Source organism: Epinephelus moara, chromosome 19 (genome assembly GCF_006386435.1).
Source record: "Epinephelus moara isolate mb chromosome 19, YSFRI_EMoa_1.0, whole genome shotgun sequence".
In the NCBI taxonomy this organism is placed as follows: Eukaryota; Metazoa; Chordata; class Actinopteri; order Perciformes; family Serranidae; genus Epinephelus; species Epinephelus moara.
The window spans coordinates 7,661,429-7,684,860 of NC_065524.1; the positions used below are offsets into that span (position 1 = coordinate 7,661,429).

The 23,432-nt window shown below is 42.2% G+C and overlaps 1 protein-coding gene across 1 annotated transcript in view; it reads right to left on the bottom strand.

Moving 5' to 3' along the window:
- Nucleotides 1-2,631: 2,631 nt before the first annotated feature.
- Nucleotides 2,632-23,432, bottom strand: part of thada (THADA armadillo repeat containing) — a 121,786-nt gene continuing 100,985 nt past the window's right edge. The window contains exons 33-38 of the mRNA XM_050071470.1: nucleotides 22,931-23,055; nucleotides 18,992-19,064; nucleotides 18,494-18,644; nucleotides 18,184-18,306; nucleotides 4,419-4,597; nucleotides 2,632-3,215 (exon numbers count right to left, since the gene is read on the bottom strand). Coding sequence (XP_049927427.1) covers nucleotides 2,892-3,215; nucleotides 4,419-4,597; nucleotides 18,184-18,306; nucleotides 18,494-18,644; nucleotides 18,992-19,064; nucleotides 22,931-23,055 — 975 coding nt within the window. The 3' untranslated portion in view covers nucleotides 2,632-2,891. The remainder of the gene's footprint in view (nucleotides 3,216-4,418; nucleotides 4,598-18,183; nucleotides 18,307-18,493; nucleotides 18,645-18,991; nucleotides 19,065-22,930; nucleotides 23,056-23,432) is intronic.

The window sequence follows — 23,432 nt, forward strand, 5'->3', positions numbered from 1 at the left end:
TGGGTATAAATGCCTGGCGGTGGCCAGGGAGGGGCGAACTGAAGTCGGTGCAAAGTTTTGCGAGGAGCCGCCTCCTCCCCTCCTCTCCGAAAAAACTTCCATTCACCGGTTGGCCGCCTATTCTTTAACACCACGCCTTGAAATTCAACCCCAGCACCCCCTCCCCTTCCCTCCCATCCCCCCCATCCTCCTCACACCCCTCTCAACTTTTTTTTCTTCTTTTAATCACACAACCAATTTTGTGGAAGTCGGTTTTGCTTTTTTGGTTGACTCTCGCTGAGAAAGAATGTAGAGCCATCAAGGCACGTCTACTATGCATACAAGCTGTTCTCCAGCAAATTAACCAGTCACACCTGGTCCTCTGATGAAGCAGTGTGTTTGTTGCTCTCACTCTGAAGCTCAGTGGGTGGATTGAAATGAAAGAGAAATGTTTCCTCAAACACCCTCAAGCTTCCTAGCAAAGTCCTGGGGTTTGAACCAGCGACCTACCAGTGACAAGGCCACCCTTCTAGCCTCTGGACCACCACACTTGGAAGCTGACACATGTATTTGTAATGGAAGGAAACTCTGCCTCTCCCTCTCTCTCTCTCCCTGTGGATGGGGTGAGACCACAAGTATGAGCAGAGAGGAGTCCAGGCAGAGTGCAGCACAATTTTTAGAATCCACTGGTTGCATAATCAACTTCCACAGAGCTACAGCAGCCTATTCCAGTGTACTACACATGGAAAAATAGACAAGTTAATGCCTACTGTGCTCACATGACCTACTTTTGTATTGTGACAAAACTTAATAATGTTTGACTTCACCTTGAGATCAGAAATCTGTCCCTGCTGAAGCACGACACGTTGAGTCATCCTAAAGACAAAATGGATTTACTTTGGTAAAAATCTTTTTAAGCCACTCTGCTAAAGTTCCTCCCTGACTTGTTTTTCCCAATCACAACCCCAGACTGCAGGAATGTGGTTTCCATGTGGTACAGCAGAGCAACACTGCCCCCATGAGAGCAAAATGGGAACTGACTGGGAGAGACTGGGGCGCCACCTGCTGAGCAGAGCTGGAGCGTTTCAATGTACAATCAGGCCTATTTAGCTGTAATCATGTCCCACTGTTAATGGCAAGAAAATGCCTCTTCTTTTCACAGAGAGGATGAAGGAGAGCTCCAGACACAGAGGAGCACCCATGTTTAGAGATGTTTTGATCATTTCAACACAGTCCCTGCTTTGTAAAGTCAAAGAGTGCAGTGTGGTTGCAATAAGCTGCCCCAGTCTCAGCATGATGTAACCTTCCCAGGATGGCAAAATGTTCACATGAAAATGTCAAACTACTCCACTCTGCTCTTGGAGTTATGTCAAGTTTTGAAAACCACAGTGGAAAGATTGCAGTGTTGGCAGCAGAGGACGGGACTCTATATCAGGGCTCTGCAAAGCAGATATTTTGGTAAGGAGGGTGTAAAAACGTTGTGCAACACACATCACCAGAAATTGCTGGTTTCTTCAACACTGGTAACCATTAAGTCTTTTCCATATAGGATCATAATTGGAAGAGTGGTTATAGAAATGATTTTTCTTTTCTGTGACATGATTCAATATTCTCTTAAGTGCTGAATGGTTTGGTTGGAGAAGCGGGGAGGGAGGTGAAAAAAATAGGGAAAATAGCAACAGGCGAAAAACAAGTGACATAAGAGCTTGGAATCTACTACTACCAACCCTAAAATTAGGCTGAGGGCTGCCCCAGGACTATTTGCGCTTTGCAACTTGTGATAAATAGTTTAATGTGAAGGACAGACACGGCGAGGCTCCTGAGAAATCCCTTGAACATGTCCTCGTCCGCAGAAACCGCTCTCCCATCACTCGGCTCTGTTTTTATTGGGGGATGTTGAGCTGTTCCAAAACATTACGTCAGTTTTACTGTAACAGGGAACATGGCTACCAGGGAGGGAGAAGGGTCCAGCTGTATGAGAGGGCTGCATGAATCCACACAAACACACACACACACACACACACACATGCACACAAACACACACACACAGGACAGTAGTCCATTGTGCCGTCCTTCCTAATTACATAACCAGGAAAAGTAGAGGGAAGCATAAAAACACAGTCCAATGGGAAGAATCCTGCAGTAAATTAAATATCACAGGAAAATAACACCTCGTATAAACATACAGTAGAAGTCGAAGCGTATACTGAAATACAACTTTGGTGACGTGTCAGAGAAAACACTTGCTTTCACAATCCCATGCCTCGGCCTATAAAGCTCGTCTCGCCGCACAATCGCACCATTGAAGTTGTTGCTTGAAGCTTTAGGCGCTGAGTTGTTTTGTTCCAACCTTAAATCCCTGGTAGACGTGGAGAAAGCAGAGCGGCCTGTGTACTCAATACTGATACTGTTGAAAGTTTGTCGTATGACACATTCCCACTGATAGAACAGTGCATCAAGTCTTGTTTTAGACAAGCTCGGGCTGAGTTATTGTTATGGCTTCTGCACACACATTCACACGGTGTTACTATTATTATTGATGACTTGATTTATCTCTTTCCTGCTTCTTTATGCAATTATTAACATTAAAGAAGCAACACACTCTAATTTATGCGCTTTCTTTTGGGGGAAAAAAAGAAAAAAAAATGCTGTGATTTTAGATATATTTATTTAAAAGACGTTAAGGAACAGTAATCATAAAAATTAAAACACATTTGGTAATCAACATTTGTAGGACAAAGTAAGAGACATGTACATCTGTCATTCCCTTGATTTGATATGAAAAACACTTGACCACAAAGCCAGTCTGTGGTCCCATGCTTTGGTTCATTGAAGCATTTTTCTGCTAACTTTTCCTCTGATTTGAACAAATTTACCCTAAAAAAAAAAAAAGAGCCAATGGCTGCTAACTCCTACCTCAGCCTCTCCAGCACATCTAGAGCCAGACTGGCCCTCTGGTGCCGCAGCACCAGGCGGGCGTGCTCCATAGTTAAAGAGAACTGGGGCAAGGCAGGGAGGGAGTCCAGGGCCTGCTGGGAGCCGAGCGTCTTGGCTTGGGCCTGAGTCGACAGTGTATGGAGTTGGTGGACCTGGTCCGGCCCTGTGATTCCTGAGGCCTGGGTCTGCCTAAAGGTCACGATGAGGGAGCCGACGTGTCTGTGAAGCAGCTTTACCCACTGGACCGGCTCGGCCCACAGGTTTAGATCCCCCTTTTCGAACAGGAATTCCTCTTCGTCCTGGTCACAAGCAAAATGAAAGTGTGGTTACTGGGATGTGGATTTAAATCAGTATTGTTTGTGGGGCTTTTTGGCCACTTGGGGGCAACAGAACAAGCTGTAAACATAACATAGACAAATGAAAAAGTTTACATGATTAACATGCTAACAAAACGTTGCCTATTCACAACATGGACTTTATAATACAGATGGTCAACACGACAGCTCCCAAAAGTGAAGCCAAAACATCTCAATCGCCCCCTGGTGGCCGGCTGCAGTACAAGTTTTTTTTTTCCAATCATGGTTTTTGTCATTTTAGGTTGTTCTTATCACACTGATGTTTGTTGAAGTCTTCGTTTTTCTTAGAAGTTTGGTTTCAATGAGTTATTTGATGCTTAAAAAAGGAGGGTTTGACATCATTATTGACAGCTGTGTGAGCTAATCGAGTGCTCATGATCAGTGGTGCTGCTCATGATTGGTCGTACAGTCTACTGTGCATACTCTGGTTCCAAATGACCAGCACAAGTTGGCAGTGGCCGTACCCGGGACATTTTGTTACTTTGCTCAGAGTTATGTCTCCCAACGCCCATCAGCTGTTAAACAGGGTAGTTTCAAAGTTTTGTGTAGAAAGAGAAAATCAACTAAACAGGAACCAAAACTGAACAGTCAACTGAGCAAAGTGTGTGGCTGTGGAGCAGAAACCTTGGTGGCTTGAATCACTCAGCTATTTTGACTACCACTGTGAGCAGAATAAAACAAGGGCAAGGAAAATAAAATACAGTATTATCTGTCACTGTGATTCCACACTTTGTAAATACTATGCTAAACCAATGCAAATCACAGACTCAGTATGTCAACTGCTGTTGTGAAACTTGTTAAAAATGAAATGTTTTAAAAAGGTTATTCCTTTAACACTGGCTCAACTGTTGCCAACTGCCTTAAGAAGTATTAGTGGTGATTCTACAGTTCATGTATTAAAGTCCTATTTGTTTCACCCTGATACTTAATCAACAATCCCTGTTGTAACCATAGAAAATGAAACCACGGCAGTCGTCATGGTCATCTCTCATCAGTCTCACTGGATACAAATCATCGTCTTGCAAATATCTCTCACTGTTCCTTTGTACTGTTTGTGATGTTTCTGTTTCACTGTGTAACAACTTTAGCTGTCAATATGTATCTGTACCGAGGTCGCAAAGACAAAGTTACGTGACAGCTTCTCACCAGACTGGAAGCTTCTTCTGCAACCGCCTCATCATTGGCTTCTTCTTCATCTCCCAGGAGCCATTCTGTCAGAGCGAGGACACCTGCTGGTACCTGTCCCCACAGCTCAAACAGCCGACACAGAAGCCCCACGCCTGAGTCCAGGGCCACTGGAGGACACACAGACACACCTGTCACATCTGTGGACAGAAGAGACGTACACACGTTTATATTAACCCTGTAGATAGTCTTTTACATTTAAAGCACACAAATCCAGTTTACAGTTACACAGCAAGCAGTAATGAACACATAAAATAAGAATGAAGAACAAACAAGCATGTTCAAAGATCAGAAACCATCTTTATTTAAATTACAGCTTTGGTGCATGTGACTGTGTCAGGTTTTCCAACCCTTACCCAACTCACAGCTTCTGTTGCAGATACCATGTCATATGTGACTGTGTCAGCTGAGCAGCGGTTGAACTTGTGATTGTTTTACCTTTAGTTCAGCTTTGGAATGACCAGAGGACCTCTGCCCTGGAATATGAGGTAATGCTCTAGCTCATTTTGAGGTAAGAGGTCAGGGAAACAACCGAGGGAAAAAAACCCCAGCAAAACTGTACAATCCCAAAAGTGGAGACAAAAGTTTTGTGAGAGGAAGATGCAGAGTGCAGGACTGGGTTGCACCAGCTGTTCCTAAACCATTTCAACCTTTGAGAGTGAAGTCATTAATAAGTTCTTAGTAACTATTGATTAGCCATTGATTTACTAAATCAGGCGGCACCATTAAATTTTAAGAAATGTATAAGGTATGGGGCGGCAGCAGCTCAGTCCATAGGGACTTGGGTTGGGAACCGGAGGGTTGCCTGTTCGAGTCCCCATCCGGACCAAAATATGGAGCGTGGACTGGTGGCTGGAGAGGTGCCAGTTCACCTCCTGGGCACTGCCGAGGTGCCCTTGAGCAAGGCACCGAATCCCCCAGCCGCTCGGGGCGCCTGACCAAGGGCAGCCCCCTCACTCTGACATCTCTCCACTTTGTGCATGTATAGGTCCTGTTTGTGCATGTGTGTGTCTTTCGGACCTGTGTGTAATTGACAAGCAAGAGTGAAAACATTGAATTTCCCCTCAGGGGGATTAATAAAGTAAATAAACTAAACTAACTAACTAAACTAAAGACTTTGGTAAGGTGTAAATAGAATGCCAGGAAACTTTTGTAGCACTGTGATATATTAAACCTGACTGTTTAAGCCTTTGATATGATTGTTTTACTTACAGATGCATATATGGAGAAATGTGTGTGTTTCAGAGGACTGATGCAGTTCAGAATTAGTGGAAAATATGTATTGTATGCTAACTCTATTGGTGTAATGTTTTGTAATTCGTGGCCTATTCTATTTTTTTCTTTCAAATGTAGTTTCAAATATTCTCAGTTCAATATTCGTTCATTTTGTCAGCAAGCTAAGTTAACCAAGTTCCCATTATAGTCCATTGGTTGTCTGAGTATCACATTTGAACGGCAGGTAAACAGACCCAGTGAAAATGCTGAAAGCATTGGAAGAAATGAAGCCTCGGAACCCATCTGCTATTGTCTCATGATAAGTTAGCCTTATATTATCTTTTTAAAAATGTATCCTCATTCATATTCAGTATCTTTTTATAGAGATATCCAAAATGACCAGTGCATGGAAGAGGAAGTTCTGGCTCTGATATTCACTTGCTACACTAGATCAGAGCACCAGAGCACTAGAAAAGAAGACTTATTTAGTGCCTAAATTGAAACTCTGGTTAGACCACAATGCCTTTGCTAGGATTAGAAGAGGGGAAACTATACAATAGACAGAGTAGGAAGTCAAAAAGACCCAAAGAACCCTGCACTCAATCAGGTGGCGTGAGGCTGGATCTCTCTTTACATGAATGTATGTCACGCTGAGTTCTTTCTGGCAGTCTGCAGTCACCTGATGTTTTAAAAATCATATTAAAGAAAGCATGTTTTCCTCTATCAGGCTTAAAGTTTAAGGATAACCTGCTTACTAAGGTTTGATTCCTCTGCCATGTACGGTATACACAGGTTTATAATTGAGTTTCTACAAGAGTGGATGTGCATGTCATAGACCCGGCCCATGGAGTATCATGTGATGCGTTGGCATGAAAGGAAAAACCATTACGTGTGGTGGTGTGTTCCTGTATCCAAAATAATTAACTCCAAAGTCTGACTAAAACTCAAACTGAAATAAATAATTCTAAATAAGTCCGTTTCCACAGCTGAACAGTACACTTTTTGTAAAATTCAAATGCAGGAAAAAATGTGTGCGTGTCTGTCACTGCGCCGCAAGCCCCAAAACAAGGAGGAAAAAACCTCTTCAGGCTGTAGGATTATCAAACATGGTCAAAAATATGACAGAGGAAAACTGATTACTGTGCACCTGTATGTCAACAATTTTCTGCCTTCACCTGATCTCCCTCAAGTATCTTGATGCTTGTGGAGCTGCTCTGTTTAAATGATGCAGGGCTGCCCGTAGGATCCAAACTTAGTGTGAGTGTGTGTGTGTGTATGTGTGTCTTCTCTGGGCTTGGACGGCCTTCTGGGAAACAAAACTATAACTCATATAACCAACCACGATCAGGGTGTGTATGAGTGGATTCAAAACTATTCTGCACGTTGCTCCAATATGCACACGCAGTAAGTGCAAACGCTGCGCTTAACTTCCTGTTTACGTGTTAATGAATGGAATTATGAATGAATTGCCCACATATGTGAACGGGATGTTCATGTGGACTGTCTTTATTACATTTGGTGACAAAATAAATTATGTTTCGCTATTTATAGCCTTGTACAAATAGTCCTCTGTTGCCATAATGCTTCTATACACACATATCCAGAGGCAGGCCTGTCATGAGCCTGTACTCGCAGTGCATGGAGGAAGTGTGAGTGCAAGGACACTCACTTCAAACGGAGGGAAAACATAACGTATGACTTCATTTAACGACTCCAGTTGTCCACGCAGCAAGGGTTGTGTGTATGTGTGTGTGTGTGAGAGTGTTGTTCTCCCACCTTGACCATCCTCACCACAGCTGACACCCAGATAACACCAGAGACTTCAAAAGGCTTTGAGAGACACTAGCCAAAACACTACCACTATAGGAAGAGAGGAAGGAGGGTGGGTGGAGGTATACAGACCCCCATCGGCACACATACAGTAAAAAAAACACACACACACACATACACACACACACACAGTGTTGGGAACCCAGATTGTTTTTCCTCTTCAGAGAGGAGGCGTAAAATCAGAGCAGAGCCTGAAGTCTGAGTGGCGAGGGAAACCCAGTCTGCGAACATTAGAGGCTGCTGATTGTACCGTATTAGAGGAGATTTAAGAGTTTAGGAGCTTGAGTGACAAATTCCTTTCTTTACCAAGAAGCCGCCTCTCTCTGGGACAGCCCAGCCTCTGATGTCAAGCCTTTACAGCCCATACATAATAGGAAATTTTAGCTGCATTCAATTTATCTACTTTTCTACGGAGGTTTCACACATCGCTTAATGCGATTTCCCTCCTCGAGCTTTTCGCGCAAAATACTGCGTTTCTCAAGGGGATTGTCTTTCATGTTGTTAGTGGCATGCGTGTTGGGTGTGTATTGTGTGAGTACATGTGCTGGCATGAGTTTACTCCTAAGTAGATATTGTGTGTGTTAGAAGGCTGGGAGTTTATGTCAGACAATCTTGTCTCTGCAAAAGACAATATCAGTGCCAGTTGTTGAATGAATGGGTTTGAGTAAGATGGGGTTAGGCTGCCTCTGTGTGTTGTGCAGTTGGCATCCACTGGCACACACACTCCATCCACTGGCACTGTATAGTACATTTGAGCTGGGCAGGGCAGGAGTGTGAGGGGAAAACTTAACCTTGTGCCACTTGTGGAAACAGTATAACAGTTGTACCATTCTGAGCTTCTGAAGGTTTTTTTAACTGACCTAAGATCTTTGGTTGCCTTGTTAGAGACTCTGGCAACCAACATTTTTGGAAAGTGCTTTATATGCAAATCTGCAGGAACCATAACGAGCCTTTCATCGGGCACACACAGACACAGACACACAGACACACAGACACACACACACACAATCATCTTTGCTGAGGAACACTGAAACCTTTCAAGTGGACACAAAATCCAAACAGCCAAATCAATCTGTAGCTTAAAGTTATGGACTTGGGCTATAACTATAAGATGTGTCCCAGTCCCACACTACATGCTAAATTAAACTGGTTTTGACTATATAATGTTATCACACACATGTGACTACAGCTAAATGCTAATGCTAGCATGGCTACATGCTAACAATGAAAAATACTAATATAGTGGTGTTCAGCGGTATGATGTCATCTTAGTTTTGCATGTTGACATATTACCATTTGCTACTTAGCAGTAGATACAGAGTACAGCCGAGGCTTAAGGAAATGTCATTAGTTCTGCAGGTTTTAAGTATAAAGTCCATCTGCTGATGAAGAACATGTGGTATGGTTAAAGCTCTGGAAAAAGCTGGTGACAGGACCTTGATGTGGGGTTAGTTTGGTCAAGCCACTATTTCTTAGGTCAACAATTATCTTCCATGATTTTGCTTTCTCTTTTAAGTTTAAATGACAGTGGAATTCCAAAGTCATAGTTTCATTCAGGTTCATCTCTGCTTGTATTGCCATGTGCCAACCAGTGGAGTACAATGATTTGTATACTAACAGCAACTACAGTATATCATTACAATTAATGTATAGTACATATTGTAAATAGTTAGAACTGCATGTAGCGTACTGTGATGCAGAAATAGATTTTTCGGTCCTAGCGTGTAACCTGGAGTCAGGCTCCAGGACCAAACTTAAAAAGTTAATTATTTTAAAACAGTAAAGGTGGCGGTGTGGGGGTTTAAGGTACTGACCATAAATCGCAACATCACAAAATATTCCTGCAACAATCTCAGTTTGAGTTTGGCACAGCTCTACTCAACTTAATGCGCTCTTTCTGGATTTTCCATTAGCAAAAGTTGTGGATAATACCTTGTAATTTTTTTCCATACCACCTCGGTTGAGAATCCAAGCCAGCTGAGCCAATACTAGAAGGTGAGGTCAAAACACTGCAGACAACTGATTGGTCTGGTCAACCATCACAAACATCATCACTTGCCTAATTAGGGATGGCCTGCACAAACCCGCCATTTTTAAATAGCCAAGCTACCGTCAATGGTGACTACATTTATTTTATTTAATCGACCCAGATTTCAAGAAATTGTTGCCCGCAAAACTATGCCGTACACTTAAGTATGCTGTGCATTTGTTGACGTGGAGACGGGTCTCTTGGTTGCTGATGAAAAGATCCAGCGAGTGTCATGTTGAAGATGATGTCACAGCAGTTTCTCGTGGCACTGCTATGGCAATCAGCTCAGAATCCCGCCGACACTGAGTGCTTACTATTCGCAGTGGAAAATGAAATAGAGAAAAGCCTGATACCAAAAATGAACCGAGTCGAACCAAACCATGCAGTAAAAATGACTCATTAAACTGAATGTGCTTAACTGTGGAACTGATTCTACACTATCAATAATAGTGCAATAAATAATTACAAATACGTCAGCTGTAAGCTGGTTTTTGAACTTCAAGGTCTTGCACACTGTAGCAGCCTCATTGTGTCTGATCAACATTTGTGTCATTAAAGTCACTGAATTAAATTAAGAGAGTGAAGAGACCTTCGCTGTTCAGTAAATCCTCATTGAGCCTCTGCAGCTGGGGGGTGTCAGATGTCCCATTGAGGAGGGGGAGGCTAAGAGGTGGGTGGTGGGGGTGGGGGTTTCGGCGGGCTGTCAGGACAGTGAAATGAGAGAAAACACTTCCCGCCCCACACTCCTCCACTCACTGGCGTCATCATGTTCACTGTATTGGGGGTTCATTCCTTTGCTCAGCCACCCACATCAGAGGGATCTGGGTTAGAAGACCCAACCTCAACTAACTGCCTCAACTACACCCATTCTTCTGGAGGCTTTAACCTGCCAACAGACCACCATACGGGTCCCTCAGCTACACCTGCTCTGCCCCACAGTCAGGTCTTTATTCCATGAAAATCATATGGGGAGTTGGGACTTCTGAAAATCCATTTTATTAAGCTTAGAAGTGCATAACGCTTGTGTGAAAACAAGACTTTAAGGTGCAAAAACCGACAGTTGACAAAGACAAAATTTCCACAGCAGCAACAACACCCACAACATTAACCTTCACCAAAGATTAAGGAAACACTCTCTTCCACTCACATGGCACATACAGTGTGTGCTACAGACGCTGCAGTGGAGCCGAGACACAAGGAAGCATAGGTGTGAAACAGAGAGGTGTGAAATAAAAACACAAACTTTACAGCCCTGACTTCCTCTGGTTGCTGACGAGAAACAGTAGAGTGTGGAGACCAAGAGCAGCAGCAGCAACAACAACAACAACAACAACAACTACAACATCAACAGGAACCATTACCATGAAAATAGTACAAAACTACGTGAATGGTGAGCATTACCATAAAAATAATGGTCTGAGAATATGCTGGTAGTTCGAGCTCACTATAGCAACATTTGTCTTGAAGCCCAGTCAGTGGTTAGTTCAGTCAAAGGATCAAATACAAGTCAATGGGCGCCTCGACAGGGAGCCAACAGAGGCTGTCTCTGTCATGGAAACACCATCGTTACCTGTGGTCCTTTCATTTCCTATGAGACACAAATCAAAGAGGACCTACAGGGAATTGTTATGTTCTGCAGGCGCTGAGACTTTATTGGTAAAAGTTGGTTGTTTGCCTATAAATTCTCTTCAAATTGCTTGTGTTTGTTGCAACACAACTCATAGCAACTGATACCCTTTTAACACCAAAATCAGCCTATACATGTGTTGTTGTTTTTTTAAATATGGGAAAACCCGCCAAAAATAGGCATTACACTCCTTTCCCATTACCAGGAGACACGAGCCATGTCCACGGCTCTGTAGTAAACAAGTATGCCTTTATGTGTTTTTACTAATGTGTAAAGTTCAATGTCACAAACACGCAAGAAAACAGGGTTAGTAAACAGCAGAAAGCAGCATGGAGGTCAGTGATAATGTTACAGTGGTTACTTCTTTTTATATCTGTTACATATTCAGTCTGTCTTTCAAACTCGGTGCAGACTCATTTGGAACAATGTCGAGCGCTGCTTGGATGGAGACAGATTCATAAGCTTGTCCACCTGGGTGTCACATTTCCATCACTGCTGATTGGAGCCGGTGCCGATTAACACTTGTGGCTACTGCAGTCATTTATCCCAGGAGGGATTTCAGATTGTAACCTTTCCCATTACATACAAAAGAGAGATGGTAAGGAGTTCTAGTGGGTTTTATGTCTGATGGGAAAGGGGCTTGAGTGAATTTATGTGACATGAGATTATAAAAACAATGCAGAGTCTTACTGCATAAAACATGTAGAAGGGTATTAAAAAAAAAAAAAAAAGGGACAATTGAAGCGCCAAAGAACAAGATATCCTGATTTTTTAGCCCCTAGTACAGGTCAAGCAACAAAAAATCTGGATCCTACCATTCCCATAATGTAACACAATATCATTTTTCAAGATGAAATCCTCAATGACATAATCAGGGTTACATTTTTTACATCTGGAAAGCTTCTCCAGATCCACAAAAGAAATGATACGTCTGCTTGTAGTACTCATGCTGAGCACTTGCACTGAAAAATGTTTAACATACAGCGTCACCTGATTGGCTCGCTCGCACAGTTTTGTGGTTTACTCAACTACCCTTAATCTCTTTGTACAAACAGAGGTGATGACTGAGAGATAAACTGGTCTTACAAAGACGATTAAGACATACAGTACATATAATTTCTGTATGTGCAGATTGGCCCGGTGCTGCAGTATGCTTTTGATTTTGTTCAGACTTCAGATACAGAAATGTTACTAGTTTTGGTCTCAGTAAGACTGCATCGTGACTTTTACATTAAAGTAATGCAGGGACTTATTTAGACATGACAGCAACATGTTAAAAGTACCAGCACATTTATGCAACAAGATGCATAGTTGTGTTAACTATCCTGATGAAATCAGCTGCACAAGGGAGAAAGTAAACATTGAGCAACCTACAACTACTATGAGATCTAGGTCTGATTTTAACTGTTTCACAATCACAGAGGATGCATAATGAGGCCGATTGTGAAATAGCAACACCAAGATACTCTGCACTCCTATTTTATCTTTAAAACACATCACAATCAAGTGTTACAACCCACAGCTGTAGGCTGCAGTGAATACAATGTAGACACACTTTAACACAGCCTGCAGACACCAGTCATTACTGCGGACATGTGACTTTATTTTACACAACCAAATAATTAAAATCTCATTCCACATGTTGCCTTTTCAGTCGAAGATGGCGAAAGCTGCAAAAGCAACATTTGTGTTTGAGTGATTTCACCAGATGGTGAAATAACACCTTATTTATTCCAAAAGTAAATGTTAAGCTGCAAATCAAAAGTTGAGTAATTCTCTAGTAGCAACAAGTGCCTCCAATTTCCTTCTGTATTTTATTGGTTCTTCTCAACTTAGTGGTACATGACACTTTGCTGAAGTTAGCAATTCGTCTATGATAAACCAACACGACACCAGGTTTGATGGTTGAGCGAGTAGTGTGCTAAAATAGGACGAGGTTTGTTTAATGAGTGTCCTTCAGCCCTGTCAGGTCTTTCACTTCCATTCATGTGCGTCATCCACTGTAAATGAATGAACAGGGGGGAAGGACACATGAATGGCATATTCTGACCAGGCATTTGTTGGCTTTACAGTAAACAAAGTAGGTCACTCCGGGCAAGTTGGGTGATAATGGTTCACTGAGAATGGCCTGGAAATCATGGGCATGTCAGCACAGTGTATGAGGTCACTACTGTAATTTTTACAGAGCTAAACACCACTTCAGAATGTAAAAAAGGAAGGAGGAAAGGCAGGGGACTGAAAACAATTAAAGATTCATATATTGATGGAGAGTTTGCATCATGTACAGGAATAGTTTTGTTGAAGAAAGCAAGTGTTTTTACTTTCTGGCAGAGAGTTAGAGGACAAGATTGATACCACTCACTCGTAAATACCAAGCGGCAACCTTCCCGGCTAAAAAATGAAGCGATGTCTTGGTGCCAAAGGCTGCAGTTCCTCCAATGGCCACTTGAGGCTGGCTCCAAAAGCGAGTCAGTCGTCAAAGACCCCGTGTTAAAATGCCCACCTTTACAGCAGACACAAGCATGTTTACAGCGCATACAAAAACAGGTTTTGGTCTCAATAGCTGATTTTACTGTTCACAACTGTACGGGGGTTAATTTATATATAACTCATCCGTTAAATTGTTAGGCTTACAGTAGGCTTACAGTTATATAATTAAGGGCGTGGCCACTGTGAGTGACAGATGGGTGCTGTCCTTTGACAAGTTGTTACCGCAGCAACAGTGTTGGTTTGGTAACGTAACCATAGTGTAACCCCAGATTGACAGAGCGTAGGTGTAGGTGTAGCTGTCAGTATCAGCATTTTCAGGTCATGAAAATTAATTGTAACATTTTGGTCACCAAAAAATTTTTGTTCAGTGTTCGATTGTACTAAAGGACCGTCTAAGGAGCTGGATATTCTCTTTTTCTGGTACACTGTTTTAATGGCTCATGAAGATCAGCATCCGTATTAGTATTATCACAATTAACCGACTGACTGTAAAGGCACTATGCTAACCTAGCTAGAAGCTAGCGTTGGGGTTCTCTCTACCCTCACGTCCATATATGGTCACTTCTGGCTACAAAAATCCAACATGGCCACTATCTGAATGCCAAACTCATGGCTTCAAAAACGGAGTCCACAAACCAGTGGATGAAGTCAAAGTGGCTATGTTCATTATTTTATTCAGTCTATGGTCAGTTCAGTAAACATGTTAGCTTAGCATGGCACAAAAGAAAAAGGTGAGCTAGCTTGGCTCCGTCTGTAGGTAGTAAAATCTGCCTACAAACAGCTCTCGCATTATTTACCAACACAAAATAATGTTAGAAGCAATACTCCCATATTTTCAAACCTTTTCTGTTTAGAATATGTTTATTTTATTTTATTTTTTAAAAATTGTATGTTTAAAAAATTCCAGGCATTTGATATCGAAATTGGTACTTAGTTTTAATGAATCTATTGACTATTAATCTGAGAAAGGCTACAGAACAGAGGGTTGACACAACAGAAGATACTTGGGATAAGAGTCTGCTGACTTTGAATTCCTGTGCCATTAATACTAGCTAACACAATTTAAGAATCATTCAATTAGTAAATTAATCTTATACAAAATTCATGAATAATGTCCAGCATCCCTGACTTGAGGTGATATATATCATATATACAGAATGTTGTTTTAACTTTAAGTCAAGCTGTACTTAGCTGTGTTTTTTGTTGTACTTTTGTCTTGTCATGTCTATTTGTCACAACTTCATGTTTTGTATGATAAAAGTCTGAAATAATTTGGGGAAAAAAGTGGAGGATTACTATGTAGCTCCATTTTCCTTTCCCTTTTGTCTTCCCAATCAGAATTCTAATCACTGCCCTCTCACATACTGCCGTCCAATCCAAATCCCTCTGTGCTCTATATATAAAGTGATCCCTCTGTACCTGCCCCGAGTCTGTCACAGTGCTGGAGGTCCAACAAGGGTGAGCGGAGTTTAATTTCAGACCCAATTAGCCTGGAGGTATTTGAGTGGTGGTGGTGGTGGTGATGCTGGTGGGGGGTTTTGGAGGGTGGGATGGGGTTAAATTAGATTTGCTCTTCCTGTCCAGGACAATGGCTCCATTGTGGTTCACAGAAGAACTTCAACGAACCTAATGTAAATTTGCACAAATTTTTCTGCCACACACACTAAACCAATTTACTTTGATTTAACCTGGTTTAAAACCGAAGGATGAATTTGTCAGAGGAACACTGAACTATTTTACATGAATCAAAAATGTCGCAAAGCATTCACACACTTTATTAAAAGGCAACGAGAGTCCTTTTCTTCCTTAACGGTGAAAGAATATTCAGAACTTGAAGGAGACAGATGAGAAGATTAATATATTGGACAAAGCCAGGCGAGCTGTTTCTATCTGTGTCCTGTCTTTATGCTAAGCTAAGATCATTGCCTTCTGGCTTTAGACATGAGAATGGTATTGATAGTCTCATCTAAGTTTCAGAAAGAAAGTTAAAAGACATGACTTCCAGTCTTTCGATTGTTTAATTTAATCGTCTGCTTTGCTGAATTTGTAATTTAGCTTCACATGTAGTTTACTTGCAGTTTATACCATCCAGCAAGAGCAGCAAAACAGCAAGTTTAAACATTGAAACTACACTTAAATGTCTTTCCTTCCCGAAGGGGGGTAAGTGTTTTGCATTTTGTGTGTGTGTGTGTGTGTGTGTGTGTGTGTTGCAGGACCCATCCCTATTCCCACATCTCTGCCTGTCCTCCATATCAAAGGGCCAGGAGTCGTCGCCTCCATCTGACGCAGCTAACACCTCAGATACTTGACTCTGCAATGGCAGGTCATAAAACACACACACACACACACACACACACACACACACACAGTAGGCAGACTATCTGGCTGACTGGCCTGCAGGGACGGGAAAGATACACACAAACAAACACACACACACACACACACTCACACTCACAGTGACCTGTATACACACAAACACGCAGTAATGTTGTTTTTCCATTGGCACAGTGTTGAACTATATAGCTATAGCTATGGTGTGGAAAAGCGTGCCAGGCTATTCGAATTCTATTTCCTTGGCCCTCAGAGAGCAGAGCGTTAATGTGCTGACCTGAGATATTATGCAGGTCACCAAGCAAAAGGGATCACTACCGGAACCCCACGTCTCTGCCATGGTCGAAAAACACTTTCCTAAATATGACTTGTAGCAGAATTTATTTTGGGGCTAACAACAGTAAAAAAAAAACAGTAAAAAAAAAAACATTCAAATATCTTTACCATTTACTCTAACATAACTCATTAGCGCAGTGACACAGAGCGAAACACTTAGAAATGTTCTCCTAGAGACAGCAGTACGAGCGCTCATACAACTATGACTTCATTAAATGCCATAGCTCTCCAAGTACCAAAATGTCCTCCCAGCTCCATGTCGTGTATTTAATTTTAGAAACATCACTTAAGTTTAAGCACTCAAAGTAGAAAGATGACATATTTTTCCAATTGAAGGCTTTTGTTTTTTTATAGTCAGTGGGATGTGATTTCTTTTGGGTTTTTCTGTTGTTTTTCATTTACATGAGGAATTCAACTTTTTTGGCCCGAGTCACTCATTCATTTGATACAACATTACCAATTTACCGTCCCATTTCATCTCGCTACATTCCTGCTGTGCGTACGACATATGTTAAAATAGAGCAGGAATTCAGGGCAGTTTTCATGAATTTCCACGAAAGTAGGTTTTGAGCAGGCCTGGCTGGAGAGTGAAGTCACATGCTCACATTCATTCTCCCGCAGTGAAGACACAGTGCGTCCAGGAGGAAATGTGTGCCAGTTTACGGTAAGTAACCCCCCCCCCACACACACACGAAACTGTAATCTCCAAATGAGCAATGAATATAGATGGACAAAGGAGGATCCCCCCACTCTGTTCACCACACATAAGGACACCCACTCTGCAATTATGCCTATTGTGTTTCTTTCCTGTTGTAGAGAAAACCTCTCCGTCTTAGTCATGCTGTTGAGCTCCTATCTGATTTTTAGCTGACAGCTTATCTGACCCCGTCTGGCCTTATGTACATAAACACATAATAGAACACACACACAGTAAAATCCTGGCTTCAACACACTTTCAGGAATCTTAATTGGTTTCCTGGACATTCAAGTCATGAATCACGCTCTGCCTTTAAGGAAAAGTAACACGTAAAATAAAAATGTGGCCACCAAAAAAGAAAAGTGCATTTCAGCTTTTAGCTAAAATAACTACTGGACTACATGACTCTGCCCTCCCATCCATGAACAGCGTTGTCATGAGGGGCTACGGAGACTTCTGCTGAGATGTTTCGCCGTCTCGTGTTATGTTATGAGATACTATCAGTGGCGACAGACACAATAAGGGTGGCTCCTGGAGGAAAAGCTGGGAAAATACAGGAAGTTGAGTGTTGTAGGGAGAGGAAGTCGCACTATGACTGTTTGTGAGGGGCACTTGAGAGCTGGCAGCTGTCAGTCCTCTGATCGTGTGAGTGTGTGTGAGAGAGAATTACTATGGGGGTAAGACTGTCATTAGTGTGTGTATACGTGAGGTATTTGTGAGTGAATCGGTTTGCCTGTCATCTTACAATTGCAAGAAAGCAGACCTCAGACATTCACCAAACAATGACGCATAACCACACGCACACACACACCAACACACACTTTTCACTTTGCGTCCCAACTAGAATTAGCGCCCTTCATTCCAGGAATACTCCCCAACCCTTAGCACGAAATGATGTCATCAACTCTTTTAAACAACATGTGTTTGCGGTGTTTTTATGTGTGTGTGTCTCTATGTTTTTACATGTAAGTGTGTGTGTATATTTCAGTAATTGTCACTGTTGTCTTATGCTGCTTTGGTATGTTTGTGTCCAAGCGAGTGAGCACGTAAATCTCAAGTAAGCAAACGTGTATATCGTGTGTGTAACCCTGGTTGTGTTTGTGTGCTGAGCAGGTATGGCATATTAGTTAGTGTGTAATAATTGTGAGTGTGTGTGTGTTTGAGTGTGTACCTGTACTGAGCAGAGGCGCTGGTACACTGGAGATGAAGTCAGAGGCTGAATCTCGGACGTCCTGGTCTTCATCCTGCAGCAGCGTAAACAGACTCCTCCACAGAGAAACTGTTGTGGACAGACCTGACAAACACACACACACACACACACACACACAGATTCTAACTTGAGGCATTTGACATCCAGGATCCAAGATTTCTGAAAGATTTTTGCTTTATTCCCTGCAACACATTTCTGTTCGAATCAAAGCATTTATCTTGGCTGCCTGGGATGTAAACATCTCCTCATTTCCTCCATAATTGAGACTTACCCAATGGCAGATGGGGGCTGGTCAGTACAGTTCCTGTGCAGTTGACCAACACCTTGGCAGCCATCAGCTTCACCTCCACTGGCTGCTCCTCGCTGCAGCATGAGCACACCAGCGCCCCCCACTGAGCCAAACAAGTCACTGCATTCGCTCCCTAAATGTATGGATTGATCAGAAAAGTACAAACATGTATAAGTTTAAAGAGCAAATCAATTAGTCGGCAATGTTACTTTGGTTGCATAGAATGATCTGGATGAGTGTCCAGTATCTCCATTAGGTGACTGGTTTTGAAAAGGTGACAACTTGCCCCACAGTGAGGGCAGTAAGCAGTATACTAAGCTATCAGAAAAAGTTAAAACGAAACAGCATTGGACTGATGGGTCGTGGTAACAGCCAATATCTTCTTCCTCTACATTAGTGAATTGTAATTTTAACCAAAGGCTGCCAACACATTTCTCACTGCCAGGTGACATATTATGAGATCATATAGTCAGACTTTACCTGAGGGTTAGAGTTCACCAGCTGAACCACCAATTGAGAGACCAGAGTCAGGGCAGCACAGTGGAGCTCCACACTGAAACACAAAATCAAACACCTGATACCAGCTTCCAAATGTCTAAGAATAACTGTGTTAGTTTATTTTTAATGTCTGTACTGGAAGTCAGGCCTCTCCTCTGTTGCTCTTTCTAAGACCTCTCCTTTTTTTCATGATTAATGTTTCAACCCATAACAAGGGTCTAACAAATGTACAGCCATTCGAGGAGGCAAATTAGTAATTTAAGAGTATAACTGACTTTCATGTTTATCTTAGTGGATCCCCTTCACTCTCATTTGGGGTCCTTAGACAGTGGTGCTGGGGAGGTCACCATTGCCCTGATACAATCACTCCCCCCTGCTAAAAAAATTCTAAAATAATTAGAGTCCTCTGCATGGTAAACTCGAGAAGGCTAGTTCCTGGTAAATGTTTTGTTCCTTACAATTAACGTGCCTTTTTAAGAAACCCCAGCCTATCTGAAGAACAATGAATCGCCTAATTATTATTTGTATATACAGATACATACCACATTGGAAAGGGATTGTTGTGGAACTCAAAATGTTAACAGTAACAGTATTAGTCTATGGACATCAGATCATTTGTAACATTTAGAGCTGCACCCAACTGAGAATTAAGTCAGTCAAACTAGACTTGGCTGTTCAATACGAATATTGATCTATGCATTCCTTTTTTCCATATAGAATTCAAATGGTGTTTGGCAGACTTTCAGGGTGACAGTGACATCCGTGTAATAAAGTAAACGAGCTAACTACGCTAACGACGGATCAGAAATGTGACCCTAGATATCACACAAAAGCCAGAGACTGTGTTGTAATAAGTTGGTGTGGGCTGTAAATGTAACACTCCTATGCAGAAGGCAGAAGATAACGTTAACTTGGAACATGACCAGGCAAAGCCTCTCCTCCTCTAGGCAGCTGCCTTTGTGTCTGCAGCTGCCTGTACAAAGGAGCAATGTGAAAGCGGGGAGCGCCTACTCTGTAGCTAAATCTGGGGACTGAAACATTCCCAGAAGTACACTGCACACTGAATGGCAAATTAACAAACAAACAAAAAAAGACAGCTTGACTTGAAGGAATCTCAAGCGTCAAGAAACTGATGGGTCACCGATTGATGATCCAAATCTCAGACTTTCAGTGGGCATTGCTAGTAACATTAACTATAAAATAAGAAACTAAAGAATATCAGTATACGACACCTTAACTCTCATAGTGACATAGTTTTCAACTAGCCTATATGCTTCAACTGCTTTATCTAATTCCTAAAAGTTTTAGTTTTTTGTGTGCCACTCCAAGATTTTCAGTGGCCCCATCTGACCACCCCTATTAAAAATATCAGGGAGCACCACTGCTTAGAAGCACAGAAGGTGAGTAATGTTTTTTCTATCATTTTGGGTGAACCAGCCCTTTAATTTTACATAGCGCAGTGAAAGGATCTGAAAATGCTAATGCACTCCTCAGGTCATTCTGTGGAAGCCGTTACGTGCACATAACACCCCTGCACCATCGACTACACACATCACTCAACTGTATTGACTTACAATCCACAAAAGAAGTGTGCTGGTACTCACCATTACATTATGGATCACAATAGCCCGAGTGCCATTCAATCACACGGCAGACAAGGGCAGCCAGCAACCCAATCTCATCCCTCCCCGGTTCTAATCATAACCCTGGGGCCGCTCCAAAGGGAAAGTGGATCCCCGGGTCCAGAGATTGTGGCCAGGAAAATGCTTTACAGGGCTAAAAGCCTTTGTAATCCAATCCTTATTCATGCCTGTATTCTCTTGTCGGGGTGAGAAAAGTACAGCAGTGGCTTGTCAAAGAAGGTGTGTGTGTCTGTCAATGCATGTCAAAGGGCTTACAGTGTACGCACACACACAAATACTGGAACACTATGTGCCAAATCAGTTTGTGGTGAGAGGGGGGCAGTGTTTCTCATAAACTCTCACAAAAATAATGGTTTGAGTCTGACAGGTGTGAATAATCTAATGTAGGAATAATGGGCTAATGACAGCCTGTGAGAGCACAAATATCAGCTTTCATCTACGTTTTTTTAACTTTTCAAAATTACCAGTCTCTGTTGCTGGTGGACAGTTTGGTTAACTGAATACAGCAACATTATAAAAGCAACCACACAAACACCCATGCAGAAAGGGGTCAGTAAATTCCAGGTGTGCCCAGGTGCAGCCAGTGAACCTGTGTGTCCCTCCTCCACGGACTCTGGCTCTGAATGAAGGCTTGACAGCCAGCCTTCCACTGCAGCGTGAGGGCTCTTTCACAAGAGGACGGAACCAGAAAAACACAGGGAAATGGAGGAGGAGGAGGAGTGTGTGGTTACATCTTGCCATGCAGTACAGTCATGTCTCTTCCATCCATCACAGCTAAAAGCTTGTTTAGGGACTTGTTTTGACAGCGAGTTTTCAGGAGGGAGCAAGCGTTCTGGAGACATTCAGTTGCCTCCCATTTCCTGTATTTCCCTTAAAATGAATTAAGCATTGGCCTGTTGTGTGCTGTGGAGCACAGAGATCAGGGCCAATGTAAAGATATAAAGATATAATGCGACATCCAGCAAACACAATCCAACCGTTTTCTGAACACAAACACATCTTAAAAATAGAAACATAGTATTTCCAATGCAGTCTCACAATTTTTTAGCCATTTTATTGGTGTGGCTCTGGTGGTGCTCTTTCTGTTGGTTCCCTGGACTTTTCCTCTAGCACCACCATTTTGTTTTTTAGTGTGAAATATCTCAAGAACATTTGGATGGATTGCCATGAAGTTTGTAAAGATATCCATGTTGCACAGAGGATGATAAAAATAACTTTGGGAATTGCTTTTATCTAGCATCAGGTACAAAAATAAATATGTCCTGTACTTTGGTTTATGACCAAATATCTGCACAACCAATGACGCTTCCATCAGCCTCAGCTGTGCTTTGTATTTAGTGCTAATTAGCAAATATGTACATGCTAACACCCTAAACTAAGTTGGTGAACATGGTAAACACTGAACCTGCTAAACATCAGCATGCTTGCATTGTTCTTATGAGCATACTGATGTAAGCATTTACTTCAAAGCATCACTGTTCCAAAGTACAGCCTCACAGAGCTGCTAGCATGGCTGCAGACCAGAGATACTCCACTTGCTTTGCCCAGGGGCCACTTTGCAAAACAGGAGGCCAGGGGCCAGTTAATGAACAAACATATTTACTAATCAGTAAATACAATAAATTAACTGCCTGTTTTCAATTCTCTCGATGTTTGCTGTCCTCACTAATCTTTGCTAAGAAGCAAATCCAGTTACAGCCCCGCGCATGTCAGGTGTACGCAGGGGTGTTTCTAGGATCTGAGGACATTTGGGGCTTAGCCTGGACTTCCTACAGTGGGTCCTCTCATGGCACTTGATAAACAAGGTCTATTTGTTGCACTCTGGCACCTTATTTATGTTGAAGATACGAAAAAAATAAATAATACAAGTGTGAATAAATCTAATAAAAGGCATAAAAATCCACCCAAAAAGGTGAAAAGGATAGATCAGTGGGAATTATAAAAACAATTATGTAGAAATCCTGAAGTCCTTTCAATTTTTATGACACATTCAACAGTTTCGTAGAACTGTGACCCTGTTTTATGCTTTTATCCCAGACTGTGACTTTCGTAGTTTAATAGCTGTATAAAGATAAACAATTTTAAGGTGGTTTGATACAAAATCCCACAGTATTATCTGTCTGATTTTGGGGGGGATATGACATTTTATGTATCATACTTTTTTGATCCTTCTCTTAAAATAACTGTGTAATCACTTGGCCCAAACAGAGGTAACAGAGGTTCACATTAAGGATGATGTAAAGAACTATTTATGCAATGTATATGCGTCTTCTCTGACCTGTGGGTAGAATTCTGAGCCAGAGCGAGAAGGTGCAGCAGGACCTCCTCCTGAGACAAAGTCTTTACACCATCCCTCCAATCGAGCTCACTGCTGGAGCTCAACACACACAACACCGTGAGGACCTGAGAGGAGGAAACAGAGGCAGAGACAAAGGGATTGTCAGAGGAGTAAGAGATGAGATATTAATGTTGTCACACACACACACACACACACACACACACACACACACACACAGAGCTACTGGTGAGGGAAGTTGCTCAGGGCCATCCATCAACACAGCTTTGGTGTCCTCTCTGCAGTGCGGCTGGCAAGTTGCCCCGTGGGTATTTTTACCACACCGGTCAGATCCTCCCTACGCACACCCAAACCACGGGTACACAGCTGCCTCGCTCTCTCTTTCACACACACTGCACACAAATATATTCACGAATACGGATGAACAAGCACGTGCATGCACACAAAGATGTGCACAATTGCAGGCAAGCTTTCATCTACTCAA